Here is a 22,834-nt window from a genome sequence, read left to right as displayed (position 1 = left end):
CGGACCCGTTCTCCGACTTAGAAAAAGGGTCCGGAGCTTCTTTGGGGCGACCCAGAGCGACCGTCATAGACTTCAATGTTATGAAGTCCGTGCCGGCCGCTCCGAGGTCGCGGCGCGCTGCTCGCACCGCGACCTCGGAGGTCGCCCCGGGAAGTCGGATCGCCCCAGTGTGAACGGGGCCTCAGTCTCCCAGTTAAGTAAACGCAATGATTACAATGTATCTTTTCGTTCCGTCTGCCAGAGGGAAGTTTAACCTCTTAAATGCACAATTGTTATAAGGTATCTGCCGATAACAATACCGATCCGGAAGTATTATTTTGTTATAAGCTCACTAAACAGAACTTCCGGATCGGACTCGGGATCGGCGGTTTCACAAAGCAAAAGATCGGCATTGGGACCAAAAAAGTCAGATCGATGCATCCCTACTTTTTACCCAGTAGAGAGGTTGATAAGGAGGCATTTAGGAAGCGTAGTCTGAATTTGCACTGATGCGATGTGCGTACATTCGTAGATACCTGCTTTCCAGATTACAATTTGCATTATAAATACTGGTCTAAAAGTTCATAAGCAGCGCTTGATAGAAGTGAATATCCACCACCTTCAGTGCGTCTGATAGCACACACCACCAACATGTAATCTCTCAATCTCCTTACCAGAATGAAGATGAAAAAAGCAATGATGTGTCAGTCCCCAATTGCAGCTTTAAACCAATCAACAGGGATGGTGTAATCCAATATAACTCTCCAGCCAGCAACTCAGATGCTTGGTTTGGTTTACATCTGAGTGAGTTGCTGGCTGGAGAGTTATATCGGATTTTCCCTTCTATCAAGCGCTGCTTATGAACTTTTATACTTTATTTATGCTCTGCCTATGCATTTAGCTGGCTGCTTGAACCTCCTTTTTCTGTGAACCTATTGTATAGTGCGGATATTTTTATATAATAAATACAGGTCTGCTTTTACAAACTGAATTCAGACAAACCCATCCATATACACTTATTGGCTATTTTATTAGGTACACCTGTTCAATTGCTTGGTAACACAAATTGCTAATAAGCCAATCACTTGGCAGCAAGTCAGTGCATTTAGGCATCTAGACGTGGTGAAGACAACTTGCTAAAGTTCAAATTGAGCATGAAAATGGGGAATAAAGGTGAATGAAGTGACTTTGAACGTGGCATGGTTGTTGGTGCCTGACTGGCCTGTCTGAGTATTAAAAAACTGCTGATCTACTGGGAGTTTCACACACAACCATATCTCGGGTTTACAGCAGTCGAGATTGTCAAGAAAAACCCTGAAAAACGACACAGACAAAAAAATGTACTGCTCTCACATTCTAATTTCAATGGATTTATATTCTTGAGTATTAAATCACATAGCTCATCTATAAAACACAGCAAATGACAATTATATCAATTCAATATTTCTTTTTAATTCAATCACTTAAAAAGCAGCTTGTTACATCAGAAGCCACATGTCTGCTGAGCCAATCCTAAAGCCAGTTTTACCACATGCTTAATTATCTAGGTAGAAGTTCATACTCGGATCTTTGTCTCGAAGCCCAGGGCTATCAATCCTTCCTGAGAGCTTCATGCAAAACAATCCAGCATAGAGGCCGTGATTGTCTAGGGTGTCGGCAATTATGGACACTCAGCCACACACCAGACTGATTTAAAGTTACCCTGTCACCCCAGGGTCACTTGTAACAGAACAGAACAAGCCTTGAAAAGCTTTACAGTCTAACTGTACATTCCATTAACATATTTTTAAATCCCACTAGAGTAACTGCATCAAATCTTTATCATCTTTCCACATTCTCTTAAAACTGCCGAAATCAGACTGAGAATGGGAAAATATTGCACTTTGCGCGAATCCATGCTTACTGTATTCCATAACGTCCATTAAAGGTCTATAAACACATGGAGTGGCAGCTCGGCCCCGCCCCCTGGTCTTTCTTCATTGGCTCACTGTCTGCCAATTGCTCCCACTGCTGTCTCAGCCAATGAGGAGAGAGAGAATTGGGACAGCTGAGGCTCCTATGCACATCACTGGATTGAGAGGGGGGTCAGGTGAGTACTAGGGTGGGCTGTGGGGGGAGCAGCACACAGAAAGTTTTTTTTACCTTCATGCATAGAATGGATAAAGGTAAAAAAAATCTTCATCCTTTACAACCACTTTAACAGAGTTGCAAGTAATTTATCAGATACAATTGTGTATTTGTTAGGTACAACACTGTATTTAGCTTTTGCTTTAAAGAAGCTTCTTTGTTTCTATGGGAAAGTGGTTTCATTCCCAAGATGCTGAATTTCATGCCAGCAAGGAAACAGACACATCTCCCACTGAGAAGCCGTGGTGTGTAGACTGATGACGTTACAAGTCATCATACCAGAAGAGTTTTTATCTCAGAAAAGTTCTGATTTACTGTCTGACAGCAAGAAAACATAACAGATTCAAAGATTGAGACATTGTTTTCCTTTACTTACAAAAAGCTGAAGAAACTTGAGGATTCTCTTATGGGTAAGTATATAAAGTGCATTCCCACTGACTGGGTCGATTACCGGCAATCTGTGGATTTTGTTTTTGATCAGTGAATACACTGCATCATACAGGCTGTAAGAAAGAGATATTAGAGAATAGAAATTAACTAGAGGCAATATGCAGCTTTATTCCTACATGGAGGTGATACAAATAATCTATTTTTCCTAATGACAACTTGCACGTTAAGCCGGCCATAGACCGATTGAAATTCGATCAGTTTGGCAAGAACTGGCCATATTTCGATCCATCTATGGGCAGGTTGGTTGTGCTGAAGCCAATATATCGATTAACTTCAAATAAATTTATTCAGGATTTTCAAACAATACATACATTTATCATTTTAGCATAATGGCTATCTCTATTACAATAATTATCATTACACCTTTTCTTTTATATCTTATTTATCCTATAATCCTGTACTTTTTCCCACTTTTTTCCATTTCCCTCCCCTACCCACCCTAAAACGAAAGAGAAAAAAAAAAAAAATTATTTTAATCTAAACCCCTTTGATCCACGGCTGTCGATTAGGAGAACTCGTCTTCACCTCAAATCTATTCCTCCTCCCTTGTCCTATAACATATTGTTTCCCTCCTCAGAAACCATAAAATGATTCCATGGATCCCAAATTTTCTTGTATTTCTCCTGTCTATTTTGTGCAGAAGCAATTAACTCTTCCATTCTTCTAATTTCTTCTACTCTATTTATCCATTCTGCTAGTGAGGGTGTTTGTATTTTTTTCCAGTTACCTGGGATGCATGCTTTAGCCGCATTAACCAGGTAGGGAATAACAGAGCTTTCATATCTCCTTACCGGTATGTCTGATAAGTGTAACAAAAAAAATGCCGGGTTTTCTTCTATTTTATATTCCGTAAATTTCTGTATAATATTCCTAACCCCTCTCCAGAATGGTCTTATATCAGGACAGGTCCAGAAGATATGATACACAGTGCCTATTTCTTTTCTGCATCTCCAACAATTATTTGTTTCACTCGGGAACCAAGTATGAATTTTCTTGGGTGTAATGTACCATCTTGTTATAACCTTATAATTCAGCTCCTGAATCTTCGTACATCTAGCTGTCTTAAAGGCAAGTTTCACTATCCTCTGGACCTGCTCCTCCGACAAATCCCTCTCCAGATCTCTTGCCCACTTTTCCACCCATGGGAGCTGCGGTTGTTCCTCTGGGTTTATTAACATGTCATAGCTAATCGATAGTGTGCGCAACATATTTCCTGATTTTACGCAATAATTTTCAAATCTTGTTAATATTCTACCATAGCTACTCGGGTTTGATATTGAGGCCAGATAATGATGTAATTGGACCGCTTGCCAGAAGGGTATATCAAATGGTCCATTTCTATCAGCCAGTTGATTAACTGTGGGCCATTTGTTTTGTATTAGAAAAGACGAGGCTTGTTCCTGCTTCCTTTCCCTCAATGTTGAAAACTGTCTAGTATCTAGGCCCGGGATGAACTGAGGGTTCCCCAGAATCGGGAACAAAGGTGATTCTTTCCCTGTCAACTTATTATATGTGTTTGATTGTGTACATACTCGAAGTGTGTTTCCAATTATTGGGTGTTGTTTCAGACCTTTAGGCAGTGATTCGTAGCACCACATAGCTCTTTTCAGGTCTACTTCCGTTTGGGCCTGTTCGATTTGTACCCATACTTTATTTTCCGATTGATGCCACCAATCTAATATTCTGCTCACCTGTGCTGCCTGATAATATATGTAAACGTCGGGGAATGCCAACCCACCCCTCTTCTTTGGTAAGGTTAAAGTTCTACGTGCTATTCTGGGTTTTTTACGGGACCATATATATTTCCGAAATAGGGAATGTGTTGCCTTAAAGAAGGCCCTTGGAATTTTCACCGGTAATGCTCTTATCAGGTAAAGAAATTTTGGTAAGATCGTCATCTTCACCAGATTACATTTACCGAACCAGGAATGAAGACCTCCCTGCCACTGTTCCAATAGCTTCCTAGTCATTTTCAACAAAGGTGGGAAATTTAAGTCATAGGCTTGTGATATTTTTGCCGGTATATATGTCCCTAAATACTTTACTGCTTCCTCTTTCCATTTAAAGCCGAAGTTGCTTTTCAATAGGTTAATTTGGGATACAGGCACCCCCACCCCCATCGCTTCTGATTTCCCATAATTAATTTTTAAATAAGACATGGTCCTAAATTTTTTGAACTCCTGTATCAGGTTCGGCAGCGAAATACCCGGGCTAGACAAAGAAAATAATAGGTCATCTGCGTAAGCCGCTATCTTATATTGTCTCCCCTTTAACTCTACACCTTTAATATCTTGATTTAGTCTAACCCTACACAAGAAAGGCTCTACTGTCAAAGCAAATAGCAGGGGCGACAATGGACACCCCTGTCTTGTACCATTCCTTATTGGGAAAGCATCTGACAGAAGCCCGTTCACTTTCACCCTTGCCGTTGGCTCTGTGTATACTCTAGCTATTCTATCCAACATGACCTCTCCTAATCCGATGTATCCGAGCACCGAAAACAAAAAAGGCCATCCCACCCGATCAAATGCCTTCTCAGCGTCCGTGCTCAGGACTACACAGGGTATTTCTTTTTCCTTCACTACTTGTATTAAGTTCAATATTCTTGTAGTATTGTCTCTTGCTTCCCTCGATCTTATGAAGCCTACCTGGTCAAGCTGAACTATACTTGGGAGGATTCTTGCTAGTCTATTTGCTAAAATTTTAGTATACAGCTTTAGGTCTACATTTAATAAGGATATAGGCCTATAGCTGCTACATTGTGCAGGGTCCTTACCTTCTTTTAATATTAGTGAAATGTGAGCTGTAAGAGTGTCCCTGGGCAGGTTACCCTCTACATCTACTGCGTTATACAATTTTTCCATATAGGGACCTAAGATGTGAATCAAAGTCTGGAAATAGCATGTTGTCAGGCCATCAGGTCCGGGTGCCTTCCCCTGTTTCATTGTTTTTAGTGTTTGCTGTATCTCCTCTATGGTGATCCTCGTCTCTAAATACTCTCGATCTTCCTCCTTTAATTTAGGTAATTGCGATTGTGCTAAGTAACTTTCCATATCTTCTTGCCTAGGCGACGTTTCTTTTAAATTGTATAACGCAGAATAGTAGTTTTCAAATTCCTCTAATATTTGTGCTGGCAGTGATTTCTTAACGCCTTTAGCTGTAGTAATGTGGGGTATATATGACCTTGATTTCTGCCTTTGAATGGATCTAGCCAGCGCTTTTCCACATTTGTTACCGGATTCATAGTTTAGCTTATGCCCTTTTTGTATTGCGGCCTTCGCTTTATACTGCAAAAGGTCTGTTATTTGCCTTCTGACTAACTTTAATTCTGCTATTGTTTTATCTGCAATGCTTTGTTTATGCTCTATCTCTAAAATTCTGAGTTTTTCCAAAAGTTGTGGCAACTGTTTATTCCTTTCCCTCTTAATGCGTGACCCATGTTTAATAAAAATGCCTCTAACTACTGTCTTGTGCGTCTCCCATAACGTTCCTATACTACAGCTAGGCCGATCGTTTATCTCGAAAAAGACTTTCATCTCTTCCTCTACTTCTTTTAATATCTCCTCTCTCTGTAGCAAGCTCTCATTTAGCCTCCACAAATTCCCCCTCTGAGAAGGGTTTGTTCCTAGGCTATATATTAACGTTATAGGTGCATGATCAGACCACGTAATGCTTTCTATTCCGGTTTCTTTCACCGCCTGGAGCTGGCCATGAGGTATAAAGAAAAAGTCTATTCTGGAATAATTCCTGTGTGGTGTCGAGTAGAATGTGTAATCCTTTTCAGATGGATGTTGTAGGCGCCAGACCTCAATCAGTTGGGCATCATATAAAGCCTTTAAGATCCTTTTATTCATTCCCCCTGTAAGTGTTGAGGACCCTGATGAAGTATCCATTTTTGGTGACATAGGTACATTAAAGTCCCCACCTATAATTAATTGGCCCTCTGTAAAACTTACCAATTCACCTAAAGTTCTGGATATAAACCTGTCTTGTCGGTTATTCGGAGCATACACCGTTGCCATTGTTACTTGTATATCGCCAATTCGTCCTTTAACAAATAGGAACCTCCCCTCAGGGTCCTGAACACTATCTTGCAGGGTCCATGGGATCTCGTTTGCTATTAGTATAGACACCCCCCGTGACTTCGATTTTGAATACGTAGAATGATATACATATGGGAAGTGTTTATTTTTTAGAAAGGGTAGTTTATCTGTCCTAAAATGTGTCTCCTGTATGAATGCAACACTGGTGCGTAGACGTCTTAACTCTGCTACTAGTATATGTCTTTTCTCTGGTACATTTAGCCCTTTGACGTTATATGAGACAATTTTTAAATCCTCCATCGACAGCCGTGGATCAAAAAAAAAAAAAAAAAAAAAAACCCCCCTCCCTCTCCCTCAGATGACGTGTAAGAGAGACCGGTCTTACACTAAAGGCCGCTTCTCTCTCTCGTCACCTTGGATAAATATTTTATCCCTATTTCACACGGCACTTTATAGGTGCCACCTGTGTGACTTTCTCCGTGGGTCTATATGCCCCGGAGTGTTTCTCTGCGGGCTCTCTCGCGCCCCCTCCCGCTCAATCTATCTTCAACCTTTCAATTTGTGAAGCCCAAGCCGGTTTCCCTTCTCTCTAAGTATAACAACCCCTAACTTCAACATAATGATGCAAAAAAAATAGTTACAACGTGGGCGGGGGGGGGGGGGGGGGGAGAGAAGAGAAGAGAGGAGAAAAGCCAAAGAAAAAAAAAAAAAAATTAAATTCTTTTTGCTCTCTCCTCTTCCTCCCTCTCCCCCCTCCCAGCTATGGTAGGCAGCGGGCGAGGATACTTAAATATATCTTCCCTCACCTCCCGCTCCCACATACTTCCTCCTCCCCCCCTTTCTAGACCCCAACTCCAGAGAGGCAGCAATTCCCTTTCCTCTATTCCTCCAATTATCTTGTGGATAGGTGATTCTCCTGAACCTCTTCACATTTCCCCCACCCACCTCTCCCCTTCATTAGGGGAGAACAGAGGGTAAAAGGCGGCAACCGGGGGAGGAGGGGGAGGGACCCCAGAGCAACTGGAGCTCAGCCTAAACCAGCTTTATAGCATCGGTAGACACCAACCCATATTTGTGCTTGCTTCTGGTTTCCCTCCCCCTCCTCCCCACCTATGCCCCCGCTCAGCCTCTCCCCCCATTCCCCTCAAAAAAAAAAAAAAAAAAAGAAAAAAAAAAAACCCCACAAGGTAAATATATAGCTATACAGCAATATCTATCAGCGCTCTTGCTCAAGTTGTTTAGCACAGTTGTACTGCAGTTATTTAGAATATATTAATCAAAACAAAACCGAATGTGCTGGATCAAAAGGGGGATTCTCTTTTCTTTTCTCTCCCTCTTCCTCCTTCTCTTTGTTGAGAAAAAAAAAAAAAAAAAAAAAAAAAAAAAAGGGATTTAATATTTAGGTCTTGTGTAATCAAAATATAGGAGAGGTCCAAAAAAAGAACCATCCTTTAAGTGGAAAAAAAAGGGAAATTTTTATCTTATGTGATCAAAATACAGGGGAAGGTCTAACAGCAGAACCCTCCTTAAAGTGCCCCAAAAAAAAAAAAAAAAAAAAAAAAAAAAAAAAAGGAATTTAATATTTAAGTCTTGTGTAATCAAAATATAGGGGAGGTCCAAAAAAAGAACCATCCTTAAAGTGGAAAAAAAAAAGGGAAATTTTTATCTTATGTGATCAAAATACAGGGGAAGGTCTAACAACAGTACCCTCCTTTAAGTGCCCCAAAAAAAAAAAAAAAAAAGGGAAATTTTTATCTTATGTGATCAAGATATAGGGGGAGGTCTAACAAAAGCACCATCCTTAAAGTGCAAAAAAAAAAAAAAAAAAAAAAAAAGGGATTTAATATTTAAGTCTTGTGTAATCAAAATATAGGGGAGGTCCAAAAAAAGAACCATCCTTAAAGTGGAAAAAAAAAAGGGAAATTTTTATCTTATGTGATCAAAATACAGGGGAAGGTCTAACAACAGTACCCTCCTTTAAGTGCCCCAAAAAAAAAAAAAAAAAAAGGGAAATTTTTATCTTATGGGATCAAGATATAGGGGGAGGTCTAACAAAAGCACCATCCTTAACCACTCTACTACCGCTCACGGTAATACTACTGCGGCAGAGTGGCTCGTTCCCGTCCAGTCACGTAGTATTAACGTGACTGGACTCCTCCCCTTCTGGGCGGCGCTTGCGCGCCGCCGGAGGCTCGCTCCCGCTGTTTTCATTCACAGCGGGAGTCGGGCCAGGGGAGGAGCAGCGGCGATCGCCGCTGCTCTTACCCGATCGTCGGGGATCGAGTCTGGAGATCCGCCCGCTGTGTGTAAACACAGCGGGCGGATCTCCATAGTGACAGGGAGTGACAGATCGGACTGTTCAGCATAGCTGGACATCCGATCTGTCCATGAATCACATAGTCACCTCCCCCCCTACACGTCAGTAAGCACCAGGCATACATTAACCCCTCCCTCTCCAATAAAATTAACCCCTTCCCTGCCAGTGTCATTTTTACAGTAACAGTGCATATATATAGCACTGATTACTGCAGTAATGTCACTGGTACCCCCAAAAGTGTCAAAAATGTCAGTCAGGGGTCCGGTCTGTCCGCCGCAATGTCGCAGTCCCGCAAAAAAAATCGCAGATCGCCGCCATTACGCGTTAAAAAAAAAACACCAAAAATGACAGAAATCTTTCCCTTTGTTAGTAAACGCAATAACTTTTGCGCAAACCAATCAAAATACGCTTATTGCGATTTTTTTTACCAAACATATGTAGCATAAAACAAATTGGCCAAAAACTTTTAAAAAAATTGGTTTTTACATCTTTTTTGGGGGGAATTTCATATAAAAAAATGTGAAAAATATTGTTATTTTTTCAAAATAAACGCTCTTTTTTTGTTTATAGCGCAAAAAGTAAAAATCGCACAGGTGATCAAATACCACCAAAAGAAAGCTCTGTTTGTGGGAGAAAAAGGACGTAAATTTCGTTTGGGTACGGCGTCGCACGACCGCGCAATTGTCAGTTGAAGTCGCACAGCGCCGAATCGCAAAAAGTGGCCTGGACGGAAGACAGCAAAATCCTCCGGTTGTAAAGTGGTTAAAGTGCAAAAAAAAAAAAAAAAAAAAAAAAAAAAAGGGGGAAAAATAAAACCAAGAAAACGCAGTTCAAAGGGTATATTATTCCTCAAAACTTTCGGGCAAAAATGAGGGATAAGCGACAGTACTTAGATCCACAGCTTTTACGGTTGTTCGGGGACTACTCCTCTCTCTTCTTGCTGTTGTAGGTACTCCATGCCTCTTTCCCACGGAATTCGGCCTAACCAGTTTATCACCTCTATCGGATCCGTCTCTATGAAACGGAAAAAAGCCCCTCTATCTTGATAGGTTTTAAGGTTAAAATAGCGGCCATTTCTACGGAATGTCACAGAGAAGGGGAACCCCCATCTATATGTACACCCCGCCTTCTTCGCCAGATCCAGCAGGGGTCTTATAATAGCTCTTCTCCGTAGCGTTCCTTTGGATAAATCTGAATATATTTTCACTGGCAATCCTTCCACTAATATATCCCCAATTTCCCACGCTGCTCTCAGTATGGATTCCTTATGCGTATAGCGGTGTATCCTACAAATCACATCTCTTGGTCTCATTGATTCCATTCTTCTAGTGCCGGGGGCTCTGTGTATCCTCTCAATTTCAAAGTTTTCGGGGTATTTTTCTTTTAACACTTGTTTAAAAATCCCTGTCGCTATCCCCTCCAATTTTTCACTGCTTACGGTCTCCGGTATCCCCCGTAATCGCAGGTTACTACGGCGACTCCTGTTCTCTATGTCTTCTAATTGCAGTTGTATTTTATCTTCCATTTCTCTCTGGGTGTCATTTTTTGCCTCTAATGCTACTAATCTTTCTTTTATTTGGCTGGTGGTGGCTTCCTGTTCTGCTAAATGAGTTTTCATGTTTTGTAAGTCCTTTTTAACTCCTTGTAGTTCCTGACGCTGTTTTTCCTCCAGCCTGTTTATCATTTTTTCAATGTCTACCTTTGTTGGTAATACTTGTAGCATTTTTTTAAGTTCAGAGATCTGTGTGAAAGACTGTGTAGGGGTACTTGGAGCTGACGACTCTCCTTGTCTAGAACCTGGGCTATTTGCACTATTCTCTGAAGTAGGGGAAGTGAGCAAGGAGTTGGGCTGGTCACCAGCATCTAAGCTTACTGATGCCATTTTTGCCCCTTTAACCGAATTCTGGCTGTTGGTAAAAAATCGACCTATTTCACCTTCCAACTTGCTTGTATTTGTCTTTTCTGTATTTTTCTTTCCTTTCCTCCTCTTAGTGAGGGTCATCCTTGCCTGCCCTTCTCCTATATCCACCGTATGAGGACCTTTTATTCTCCCGGTATACTATTCACGTGATTCTAGAGAGACAAATTTCTAGCAACTGATACCAGACTCTTTCCGATCTTAGCCTATTTTAGCTCATTCCCCTACTATTTTAAAGTGTATAGCCCTCGACAACAGGAACACACAGTATATTACTTTCACTTTAGTTCCACATTACACAGACCCCAGTACTCACGAGACCAGATCTCTCCCGAGGATCCAATTTTGTCAGCCGTATTGCTCCTGTCCTCTGTGATCTTACTCCTTTTTACAGTTCTTTACCTAAGGGGCTATTGCTCCCCCTATCCTCTTGATTGTGTAGCTTTTCAGGCGGGGTTACCAGGGGTTTCAGGGGATTCGTGGCTACCAGGCTGTACCTGGGGACCTCCGCGGTAGATGGCCCCGCGGTTCCACTTCCCTCCTCTCAGCCGATAGTATAGTGCCTGGCTGATCCGGCCGGCGAGACCTTCCCAGATCTAATGCCTTCCGCTTTGCACTTCGGCTTTCCTTCGCTACCAGGGCAGAGCTGGTGGATGCCGCGGGGCAGGTGACGGTGCCGTTCCGCGTCTACCGTGCTCGCGGGAAGACCCGCCAATCTGTTCTTCCTGTTCCCCGTCCCGCCGCTACTTCCTTTCTCCACCCGCTCCGTGGGACCTCCTTGCGAGAGCGGTTTGTCCGAGGGTTAGTAGTCTGCTAACCCTCCTTGACTGGCTGGCTTGGCTTCAGCGTCTCTGGAAGCTCGAGCGGGGAGAGGTGCGCGCCACAGCTGAGAGCCTCGCAGAGCACACTCACATGGCTACTTCCGGGCACGCCCCCACAGGCTAACCTTCTATATCGATTAACTTCAGTATAAACCAGCCTGTCGGGTTATTTTCATATCATCACTGTCGCTGGCTATAGCTGCCAGAATTCATAATTGTATTCTGATGGCGGGGAAATCTCCAGCTGTCAGAATACATAAGCATTCCCATCAATACCTACTGTGTTGATAGGGGGAATCAAGCAATTTTCTTTCCTTCAACACTTGGCTAAGGCCCCATTCCCACTTGTGCGACTTGTCCTACGACTTGGGACTGCAAAGTCGCATCACAAGTCGTACTCCTGGATTTCAAATGAGTACTGTTCATATCTATGAGACTTCAAAGTAGTCCCTGCACTACTTTGGGCCAATTTTATTTGCGTTTTAAAGGTCTATAGACGGGCATTGCTTCAAGTCCAGTCAAAATCGTGCAAAAAATTGCATGACTTTTAGGTTGCATAAGTGTGAAAGGGGCAGCACAGTGGTGGGCGGCACAGTGGTGTAGTGGTTAGCACTTTCACCTAGAGCAAGAGGGTTGCTGGTTCGAATCTCAACCAAGACACTACCTGCCTGGAGTTTGCATGTTCTCCCTATGCCTGCGTGGGTTTCCTCCGGATACTCTGGTTTCCTCCCACACTCCAAAGACATGCTGGTAGGTTAATTGGATCCTGTATAAAAATTGGCCCTACTATGCATGTATGAATGTGAGTTGGGGACCTTAGATTGTAAGCTCCTTGAGGGCAGGGACTGATGTGAATGTGCAATGTATATGTAAAGCGCTGCGTAAATTGACAGCGCTATATAAGAACCTGAAATGAATAAAAATAATAAGGGGCCAAAAGGAAAGAAAATCGCATAATCTATGACCAGCCTAAGCCCTCATGCACACTTGATGTTTTTACAGCTGCTGTTTTTGGCTTCTGGCCTTCTTTTGTGCAGCCAATAAACTCCCCAGCATGTTATCCTAAGTGTCCATGCACATATAGGCTGTTATCAGAGTTTTTCGGCAGGGGCGTTTTCTGGCTGGAAAAAAAACTCCAAAACAAATGGGTTTTGAGAGGAGTTTTTGAGCTGTAAAAACGCACTGGAAAACGCAGTAAAACACGGCTAACCGGTGTTTTTGATCCCATAGCTTTTTTAAGAGGTGATTTCATGCTGAAAATGCAGAAAAACAACGCTACCGCCGTTTTTATAGCGTCCAGTGTGCATGAGGCCTAAAGCTCAATCAGTTTGCTGTTATAGCCGCTAGCAATAATCAAAGTTTTTTCCCAGCCAGGACAGCTCCCCCCCCCCCCCCCCATTACTGGGAGACCACAATGGCTCTGTGGGATTCTCCTGTCAACACTGTGTTGATGGGGGAATCAAGCAATTTTCTTTCCTGCAGCCCATGGTTGCAAGAAAGAAAATCGCTCCGTCTATACAATGGCCAGCCTAAGACTTCATTTTTACACTGTCATTAGTCAAATGGCAGTTAAATTCTATTTGGTACTACAATGAAATTTGACAGTGAGGAAAACCAGGATCTATACCTTTTCCATCCAGTTTATAACAGTCAAACGAAATACTTCTATTTATTCAACTGAACCTAGGCAATACTTGTGACGGTGCCCACCGTCACTGGGAGTGAAAGACAGATACTTAATGGTATGGATTTCTTCAAGTGGGATAGTAATATTTGTCAACAATATATCTCAAAGAATATATGAAGACTCTGGGACTCTAGGCCTAGCTGCCTATTGCCAATAAGGCTTCACACAGTCAGACTCCTAGCAGATGCCAATATCATTAGCTCAATCACCTGTCTTCCGCACCTCGTAATTATGCTTATTTACTCTGTGTTTACACTTCTAATAAATTTGTATTGTATTTTGTTTTAGCCTTGTTGCCGGCAGTCTGGTTTAAGTGCGCTGAGTTAATTAGCATGTTAATGAATAATTTTGCAAGGCACTGTAGATGGGATTAGCCATGAGTCAGCTGTACTTCGTTATCTAACCAGTGTGTGATGTTTTGGGTAAATATTTGGGTCATTGTTCATGAAGTGACTAACCTACTTCTCAAGTGTATAAAAGGCTGTTTCTTGTTCAATAAAGGAGTTCATGTTTTCAGACACATACAAGCTAATTTGCCAGGCTAGTTTTGTATGTAGGGCGGCTGGAATATCTATATATGTTCATGACTGCAAGGAAGCTTTATACTGACGGAAGTCCACAAGTACAGTGTGGGTCGGCGGTTCCGTTACAATACTAAAATAGGGCTAGATTTTTTTTTTGTATTTGAAGTGGTAAAAAGCAAGACCCATCTCTTACTATAATCAGGCCTCCCTCCTTACCAAAAAAAAAAAAAAGTTAAGACACTTACCCCAGATTCCACCTACTGAGTCTAAACAAGGATGAGGTTATCTATCCACCGACAAGATCCCTGGAAATGCTGAGTATCCAAGATCTTGTGAGATTACACGCCTGCACTTTGTGAGATTTGGAGTGCTCAGTGTTCCCCGGTATCTCTCCAGAAGGATCATGAGGTCACACTCTGCAGTAAATTTCATGCTGCTGTACATTATGTAGGAGAGAACCGTTTGCTCCAAAGTCCCATTTAAAGAAAGGCTACCCATTTGAGCAGGTGGATCATCCCATACACAGTACATTCGGAAAGTATTCACAGCACTTCACTTTTTTCACATTTGGTTATGTTACAGCGTTTTTCAAAATGGATTACAATTATTATTTCCTCATAATTTCACAAACAATACCCCATAATGACAGCGTGAAAGAAGTTGTTTGAAATCTTTAAAAATGTATTAGAAATAATAAACAAAAAAAGTCAGATGTACATAAGTATTCACAGCTTTTGCCATGACACTCAAAATTTAGCTCAGGTGCATCCTGTTTACGCTGATTATCCCCGAGATGCTTCTACAACTTGATTAGAGTCCATCTGTGGTAAATGCAGTTGATTGGACATGATCTGGAAAGGCACACACCTGCCTATATAAAGGTGTCACAGTTACCAGTGCATGTCAGAGCACAAACCAAGCCATGAAGTCCAAGGAATTGTCTGTAGACCTCCGTGACAGGATTGTATGGAGGCACAGATCTGGGGAAGGGTACAGAAAAATTTCTGCAGCACTGAAGGTCTCAATGAGCACATTGGCCTCCATCATCTGTAAATGGAAGAAGTTTGAAACCACCAGGACTCTTCCTAGAGCAGGCCGCCCGGTCAAACTGAGCGATCGAGGGAGAAGGGTCTTAGTCAGGGAGGTGACCAAGAACCCAATAGTCACTCTGACCGAGCGTCAGAATTTCTCTGTGGAGAGAGGGGGACATTCCAGAAGAACAACCATCTCTGCAGCACTCAACCAATCAGGCCTGTATGGTAGAGTGGCCAGACGGAAGCCACTCCTCAGTAAAAGGCACATGACAGCCCGTCTGGAGTTTGCCAAAAGGCACCCGAAGGACTCCTTGGCCTAAATGGCAAGCGTCATGTCTGGAGGAAACCAGGTACTGCTCATCAACTGACCAATACCATCCCTACAATAAAGCATGGTGGTGGCAGCATAATGCTGTGGGGATGTTTTTTAGCAGCAGAAACTGGAAAACTAGTCGGGATCATGGGAAAAATGAATGCAGCAATGTACAGAGACATCCTTGATGAAAACCTGCTCCAGAGCGCTCTGGACCTCAGACTGGGGCGAAGGTTCATCTTCCAACAGGACAATGGCCCTAAACACACAGCCAAGATATCAAAGCAGTGGCTATGGGACAACTCTGTGAATGTCCTTGAGTGGCCCAGCCAGAGCCCAGACTTGAACCTGATTGAACATCTCTGGAGAGATCGGAAAATGGCTGTGCACCGACGCTCCCCATCCAACCTGACGGGGCTTGAGAGGTCCTGCAAAGAGGAATGGGAGAAACTGCCCAAAAATAGTTGTGCCAAGCTTGTAGCATCATACTGAAAAAGACTAGAGCCTGTAATTGGTGCCAAAGGTGATTCAACATATTGAGCAAAGGCTGTAAATATTTATGTACATGGGATTTTTTTATTTTTAATAAATCTGCAAAGATTTCAAACAAACTTCTTTCATGTTATGATTATGAGGTACTGTTTGTAGAATTTTGAGGAAAATAATGAATTTAATTTTTCAATTTGGAATAAGGCTGTAACATAACAAAATGTGGAAAAAGTGGAGCACTGTGAATACTTTCCGGATGCACTATAGCACTCAGAAGGAAGAAAGTGACTGGAGTGAATGCGTCAGTTTCAACTGCATCAGTTTCAACTGAACAGCAGCAAGCGACCCTATATAAACCCAACATGTCATATTCCCGATACATGTCTGCTGTACCATGTACTTGCATGAAAAATTATCCTGTGCTCTTTGTATTTGCTTCTTTGTGTGAAATCCCTGTGTTCCTGCCAGTCCCTCTGCTTTCTTTTAAAAACTGACCAAGCTAATCAGGAGAACACTCCATTGCCAGTTCTTTAGCTGTAATCTCAGCCTGCTCTACTCCAATGATCAGACTTCCTAACCCCCCCCCCCCCCTGCACAGGCTTTGACTGGAAAAATCATTGTACTGCTGTTTCTCCTCCCGCAGCTCTTATGCAGCCGAGAACAGAGGGAATGTGATCATTTTTGATATCTAAAAAACAAATGTTTTACCTTTTATTTCTATATTAAACCAAATGTTTTTTTTTTTTTAACAAGATGATCATTTATAATCATTAAGTTTTATAAAAAAAAATTCAATGTACATAACTGACATTTTGCTTGTTTTCTTAAAGTGGAATTACAATATATCTTGCCAAATTCCATGGAAAAAAAAAAAAAGAGTAAATCAAATATTCATCAATTATTTGCACTCTTTTTTGCATCATCATGACCTCTGCAAACGCATTAGTATAATCAAAGACTACATTATTACTGAATATAAAAATGTATTACAACTTACCAATCATTAGATGTGTTTGGCTGCATTAGTTTTCCCCCCTCTGTTTTCACCTGGTGATCTGGCCAGTAACACCTTCTGTATTAGAGTGCGCCCACACTCTAGATGAAGGAGCTCAGGGGCACACCTCTGGGGAGGGGAGTGTTTCGATGTTCTAACAGATTTAGATACACTAAAAATTGATGGGAAACTCCAGCTAATACTTTGTAAGCAGTCACATCAACAGTTTTTTCTTTTGTGATAAAGGAAAAACAGACTTACTGGCCAGATCAGCAAATTAAAATAGAAGGAAAAAAGAAAACAAATGCCCACCTTAGAATTGGTAATCAGCAATATAATAATTTGTTTGCTTTTAGGTTTACTACCGCTGTAAAATGCATGCATACAGTTATACAGAACTTCATGTCTAGTGCTGCCATAACATTGCCTGGTTTCCAGAAAGTAAGTGAACATGACTCTGTTTAAATAAACTAGCTATGCAGGCTTAAGGTTTTCTGCATGGCTGAATAAATTACATATTTTTAGTTTCGATTTCAGACGTAAATTCCTTCTTATACTGTATGAAGAATCTCTTAAAAATAGGACTTCTAAGTTCCTACTTACCTTGCATCTGGAGTTATGTTCACCAAAGGTTTGAAGGTTTCTTGTAAATACAATTCTACAAAAACACAGCAAACATATTAGAGTGATCTGGTAATACCAATATTTTATTAATACCAGTAATTATTGATAATTTATATTAAAATATTACCAGTAAACTTTAATATTTTGTTTTAGACAGTTTTTTTGCCCATTTATTTTAGTAATAGTTAAAGTGGAATTTAAACCAAAAACATTAACTCATCAATTATATATTTGTGTCTGCTAAAATTATCATTGCCAGGTGCTGGAGGTTAGCGGCCATACCGTTTGATCAGCTCAAACACAAACTATCCTGGATCATGATAAAACGAGTCACTTCTAATGTTGGATGTCCTAGGTTCTATAAAACGATTACTTTCGTTTTTTTAACTTTAGAATGATGTTCAAAATTTTAAAGGGGGCCTGGACTGAAAAAAAAAAGGTTGAGAAAGCTTTAAGGCAGTGGTCCTCAACCCTGGCCTACAGTGCCCACTAACAGGCCAGATTTGCAAGATAACTGAAATACATCCCAGGTGATATAATTTGCTGCTCAGTGATTGCAGTACTCTAGTCTGCATCTCCCCAAGGTAATACTTAAAATCTGGCCTGTTAGTGGGCCCTGAGGACCGGAGTTGAGGACCACAGCTTTAAGGGATAGAGAGTGAAACAAGCGAGCGGGTAAATTAAGCCATCAGAGACCTGCAACAGCTTAAAAAGGAGCTCCAGCCCCCCACCAAAAAAATTGAAAGTCAGCAGCTACAGATACTGTAGCTGCTGACTTTTAATATTAGGACAACTCACCTGTCCCGCAATGTCAGCACCCCAGCTGGTTTCAATTGGCTCTCGGGTGCTGCTGCCTTGCGGCTTCACAGTTGGTAACCTACTGCACATGTGTGAAGTGCGCTGCATTTCTGAATGCCCTGCAGCGGGGGAAGGAGAAGGAGGGCTGAACTTCCAAGTGACTTTGCTGTGGCAAAGTCACCTGGAAGTGGGAGCGGGTACCTGTCAAAAACAGGTACCCGCTCCCCCCCCCCCTGAAAGGTGCCAAACGTGGCAGCGGATGGGGGGGGGGGGAAAGAGTCAGAAAACACCCTTTTGGGTGGAGCTACGCTTTAACGTAAACCTGTGCATTTATCAATGCAGAGCAGAGTAACAGACTCACTCAAACTTTTGCTCTTTTCCATCTGCACATACTTTCTTTTTTGTTACCCCACCACTTAGTTGTGCCGCGGGGAGAAAGGAAACCCTGAACAAGCTCCTAACCCTTGTTACTAAAGGGCTGAGAATTTTCTACCCACCAATGCTGGGCCAATTACCAAAAATCGGCATTGACATATTGGAGTAAAGAAACAGGTCACGTGCTGCCCATCGCCAGAAGTACTGGGCACTTCTCTTTGCTTCTGCCAAATGAATGGTTTAGCAAGGGAATAAAGAGAAGGTAAGTAGCAGCAGTAGAGAGTGGAAGAGTGGAAGTTACCTTAACCCATTACGATGCTGTCCATAGACACAGCAAAAGTTCACTCTGAAAAGTAATCACTATTAGCATATCGGGGGGTCCCTAATTGACAGTTATTTAAAGCAAGTGTCCAATTTAGCACTTTATAATAGCCAACCGCACGTTTTTTGGGTTGCCGGGCCCTTTAAAATATTTAAAAAAAAAAAAAAATTCTTACCCCTCCAGGTTTCTATTTTGTGTTCCTCCAACTCGTAGATCTGTACCTGTAGAATAAATTAAGAGACATGTATTATTTAATGCTATTATTATAAGAGCTCCATCTTTAATGCTGCTCTCTAAAGGACAGTACTCACTCACCATTGGAGACTTGTAGTATCGATGCAATATATTTATGAAGTCTGTAATTGTTAACATACCTGTAAAAAGAATAAAAATGTGTGACTTGAACTGTGACCTGTATTGAATACTTTCCAATAAACTTGTGTACTGCCATATTTTAGAGTTCACAATAAAAGACAAGAAAGATACTGTATTGCTGGTCTGGATAAAAGAGGCAAATTATTGATATGCAGAGCATGTTGATGAAATCTGCCCAACCTTGAATTGTTGGCCAAGTACCAGATGTCACCATGACTTTTCAATCCAATTTGTAGGTCTTTATATTTTCTGTGCTTGTATAAAAGCAGAACTTTACCCATAACAACTTGATAAAAAAAATAAAAAAGTTCTTAAGCAAGGAACATACATTTTACATTCATTTTGCTACCAAAATTAGTGCGCGCTGTAAATTGCCTGCAGCATTGTTCCAGTTTTTTCTTGCTGGAGGCTGCCATTTTGGTGAAGCCCAGAGCCCCTGGACAGCAGTAAATCATAAAGCGGAATTAAACCCATTGATTTAACAGTTACATTGCCGAGAGTGTCACATTTGCTTGTGTCCTCAAACTGTTAAACCATCAAAATGGCATAACTGATCACATGTGCAGCCCAATGGCAGTTGCAGAGCAAACAGAGGTAGCTTCCTTGGCTGTAAAGGATAGGAGGGTTTAAATCTGCTTTAAAGCTGTCAGCTGATCGGCCTCTACAAATCTGGCAGTGTCTTAAAATAAAAAGCAACTGAGCATGTGCAGAGCAGGGTGAGACATTGTATTACTGGATTTTAAACAGTATAGGCACTTATTTTTAATGAAAAACAGAACAAATCACCGGCCCCAAGAACCACCTCTGTAAGTGAAATATTGGTGATAATACGATATTATTGGGTACTAATAACAAAAAACAGAAATTAAATATATAGTGAGCAGCTGCTAGTCCCCCTCCTGCTACAGAAATTAACTGGATGGTAAAAAAAGGGGGGGGGGGGGGGAAGAGAGATGGAAACACCTACCAAAAGTCCAAAGCACAGGTTGAAGTTTCAGGCAGGGTGGTCAAAATGTTCTATGAATCCCAGGAGAAAAAGGACTGCACTGCTACCTCATGCATGGGATGGAGACCAAGGACACCACAAGTGCTCAGGAAAACTCACCAGATGACATGGATCTTCTCTTGTCTTACGACAAAGGGGATCAGCCGGGCTTGGGTGGTCTCCCCCACCAGAGGATGTGTCCGGGCTTGGGTGGTCTCCCCCACCAGAGGATGTGTCTGTATCTGCTGGGTCCACTCGGGACTCCTCTCCTTCCTCCTTATTCCCCAGAGAGCTCAAGTAGATGTACAAAGAAAGGAATACCAAGGAATTCCAAGATCAGAAGACGTCACACGTTGACAAAACGCGTCATTTTGGAACGCACGTAGACCATGTGACCAGTAGGTGGAAGATAGCAGTGAAACGCACGCTGTCTGTTTGGCGTCCCTGTGCTTCCTACCGGGTGCACACCCTGGTGGGTGCATATACCGTGGTATGTATGCATGCATGTAGGATATACATATCTACACACATACACACACTTTTTTTGTACTGTGCCATTCCATTGGACCCTTTAGGGGATTTTAACTCATATGAAATTTTTTATCAAACTGTTTCCCCAATACATTTTTATTTCGGAATACACTGAGGATCTTGTATTCCTTTCTTTGTACATCTACTTGAGCTCTCTGGGGAATAAGGAGGAAGGAGATGAGTGGACCCAGCAGATATGGACACATCCTCTGGTAGGGGAGACCACCCTAGCCTGGCTGATCCCCTCTACGTCCCCTGGTGAGTTTTCCTGACATTTCCCGAGCACTTGTGGTGTCCTTGGTCTCCATCCCTTGCATGAGGTAGCAGTGAAGTCCTTTTCTCCTGGGATTCATAGAACACTTTGACCACCCTGCCTGAAACTTTAACCTGTGTTTTGGACTTATTACAGTTTTTTGGACTGTCTCACCTTGTATAACATTTATCCTCCTTGGTAAACCAGCCTATTTTGTGTCTTTGGCTATTTAAAATCCTTTTTAGAGCACGTGCACGTATCATTTACTTTGTACTAATCAATTTAGTACACACATCTACAAATCTATTATTTCATATTGTGTACCCCTTTTTTATGTATTGGGGCACAACTATATATAATTTTTTCATTATCCACTAGTTAATAGTACACATTTCACCCAAATTTTTGGTTTTAGGAGTCTATTAGGTTCATATATTGTTTAATTTTAGCAAGCACAGACCTGCGGGGGTAGGTGTTTCCACCTCCCCCCCCTTTTTCAATCCACTTATTTATAATGTTTTACATTGCTATACCTGCAAAAGGGGCCAAATTTAAGTGATCAAGCAGGACTTAATTTTCTGATTAAAGTTTAACTTTAAGAGGATACGGTTTCTTTTGTCATTGAAAACTTAAAACTTATGGTTGTTCAAGGGATTTCTTCCACAATTCTGCAACCAACAACTGGTTGATTCAAGCTTCCAATTGTTATATGATTTATATAGATAGCACCATTGTCTCTAAAAAAAACTGTTACGAACAATAGGGCAGTTTTACAGCCAGTACATGTAAACAAAAGGATAAGCCAATACAAAAGAATAAAAGGAAAAAAAAAAACACACAACATGGATATTTTTTTTAGCACCATGGCTCGGTGCCCAACAGTAGAACATGCACTGAATATGATCCTACAGAGCACAGAATTTAGTTCAAAGGCTACTAAGGGCATTCTTAACCTACTCAAGGCATCCTTGGTGACCTATTGTGCAAGGCCATTTTATTTATTCTAAAATACCTAGACATCTCTTGTAGTGAGAGTACTGGCATGCTACACTGCAGAGGCCAGCCATGTACTATGCAGGTCTGCCAGTGAAGCATCATTACACGACCTGTTAAAACATGTCCCTCTGCTGCCTCCTGGCTTAGAAGATGGGTCAGTGGATCCGCCTATTAGCAATGCGGAGGGTTTCTGCCTTTGCACATGAGTTATTTATATAGCAGTCTTTTATCAAAATCTTTTTCCAAGAACCTCTCCAAACTTACATTCCAGATCAGAGCAGAACTGTATTTAACTCTGTCTCTATGGCAGCGGTTTACACTCCCGAGCAGATGTGCAGCGGCATGTGAAATTAGCTGCTCATTAGATATACTGCTAGCTTTATGTTCCTCCAACTAGCTCCAATAAATTCTTAATATTGTATATTTTAGGGGTTGTTCACACTTTTCTAAGGAAATGTAACAATCAACGATATCTAAAACTAAATATAGCGGATCTATGCTGTAGGACATTTTTCAGCTTAAGTAAATTCAAAATTATTATAACAATAGGGCTACTGAGTAATGCGGAGTTATAGCCCACAGCAACCAATTAGCGACTTTCCACTTCTAACTTGTCAGGTAGAGCACCCCTTGTTAGGTAGAGCACCCATGTACTTGGGGTTGTAATCACAGAGAAGTGTTTGTGGACGGGTTTGAAGACCCACCAGCATCAGACTAATGCATGTATGGCCAGTGTTATCACTGGGATACTACAGGAACCCTGTAGACACACTTCCATGATAAACCAAAGCTGTCAGGGCCAGAGGTGCTAAAACACGACACAGATCTACTTTTTTAGGCAAGATGGATGAATGTTGCTAAAAACAGGTCACAGATAAA

General features: G+C 41.7%; 1 protein-coding gene across 3 annotated transcripts in view; it reads right to left on the bottom strand.

Annotated features, from left to right (window-relative positions):
- Positions 1 to 22,834, bottom strand: part of PRKAG2 (protein kinase AMP-activated non-catalytic subunit gamma 2) — a 552,351-nt gene that overhangs the window by 35,093 nt on the left and 494,424 nt on the right. For all 3 annotated transcript variants that reach the window (XM_082257523.1, XM_082257525.1, XM_082257524.1), the window contains 4 exons: positions 19,131 to 19,189; positions 18,991 to 19,036; positions 17,300 to 17,354; positions 2,483 to 2,609 (listed from right to left, as the gene is read on the bottom strand). In XM_082257523.1, the coding sequence (XP_082113649.1) occupies positions 2,483 to 2,609; positions 17,300 to 17,354; positions 18,991 to 19,036; positions 19,131 to 19,189 (287 nt within the window). The remainder of the gene's footprint in view (positions 1 to 2,482; positions 2,610 to 17,299; positions 17,355 to 18,990; positions 19,037 to 19,130; positions 19,190 to 22,834) is intronic.

The sequence above is a fragment of the Pelophylax lessonae genome (assembly GCF_965119305.1).
Source record: "Pelophylax lessonae genome assembly, chromosome: 5".
In the NCBI taxonomy this organism is placed as follows: Eukaryota; Metazoa; Chordata; class Amphibia; order Anura; family Ranidae; genus Pelophylax; species Pelophylax lessonae.
Note: the sequence above shows the minus strand (reverse complement) of the source record. Positions and strands in the feature narration are given on the sequence as shown.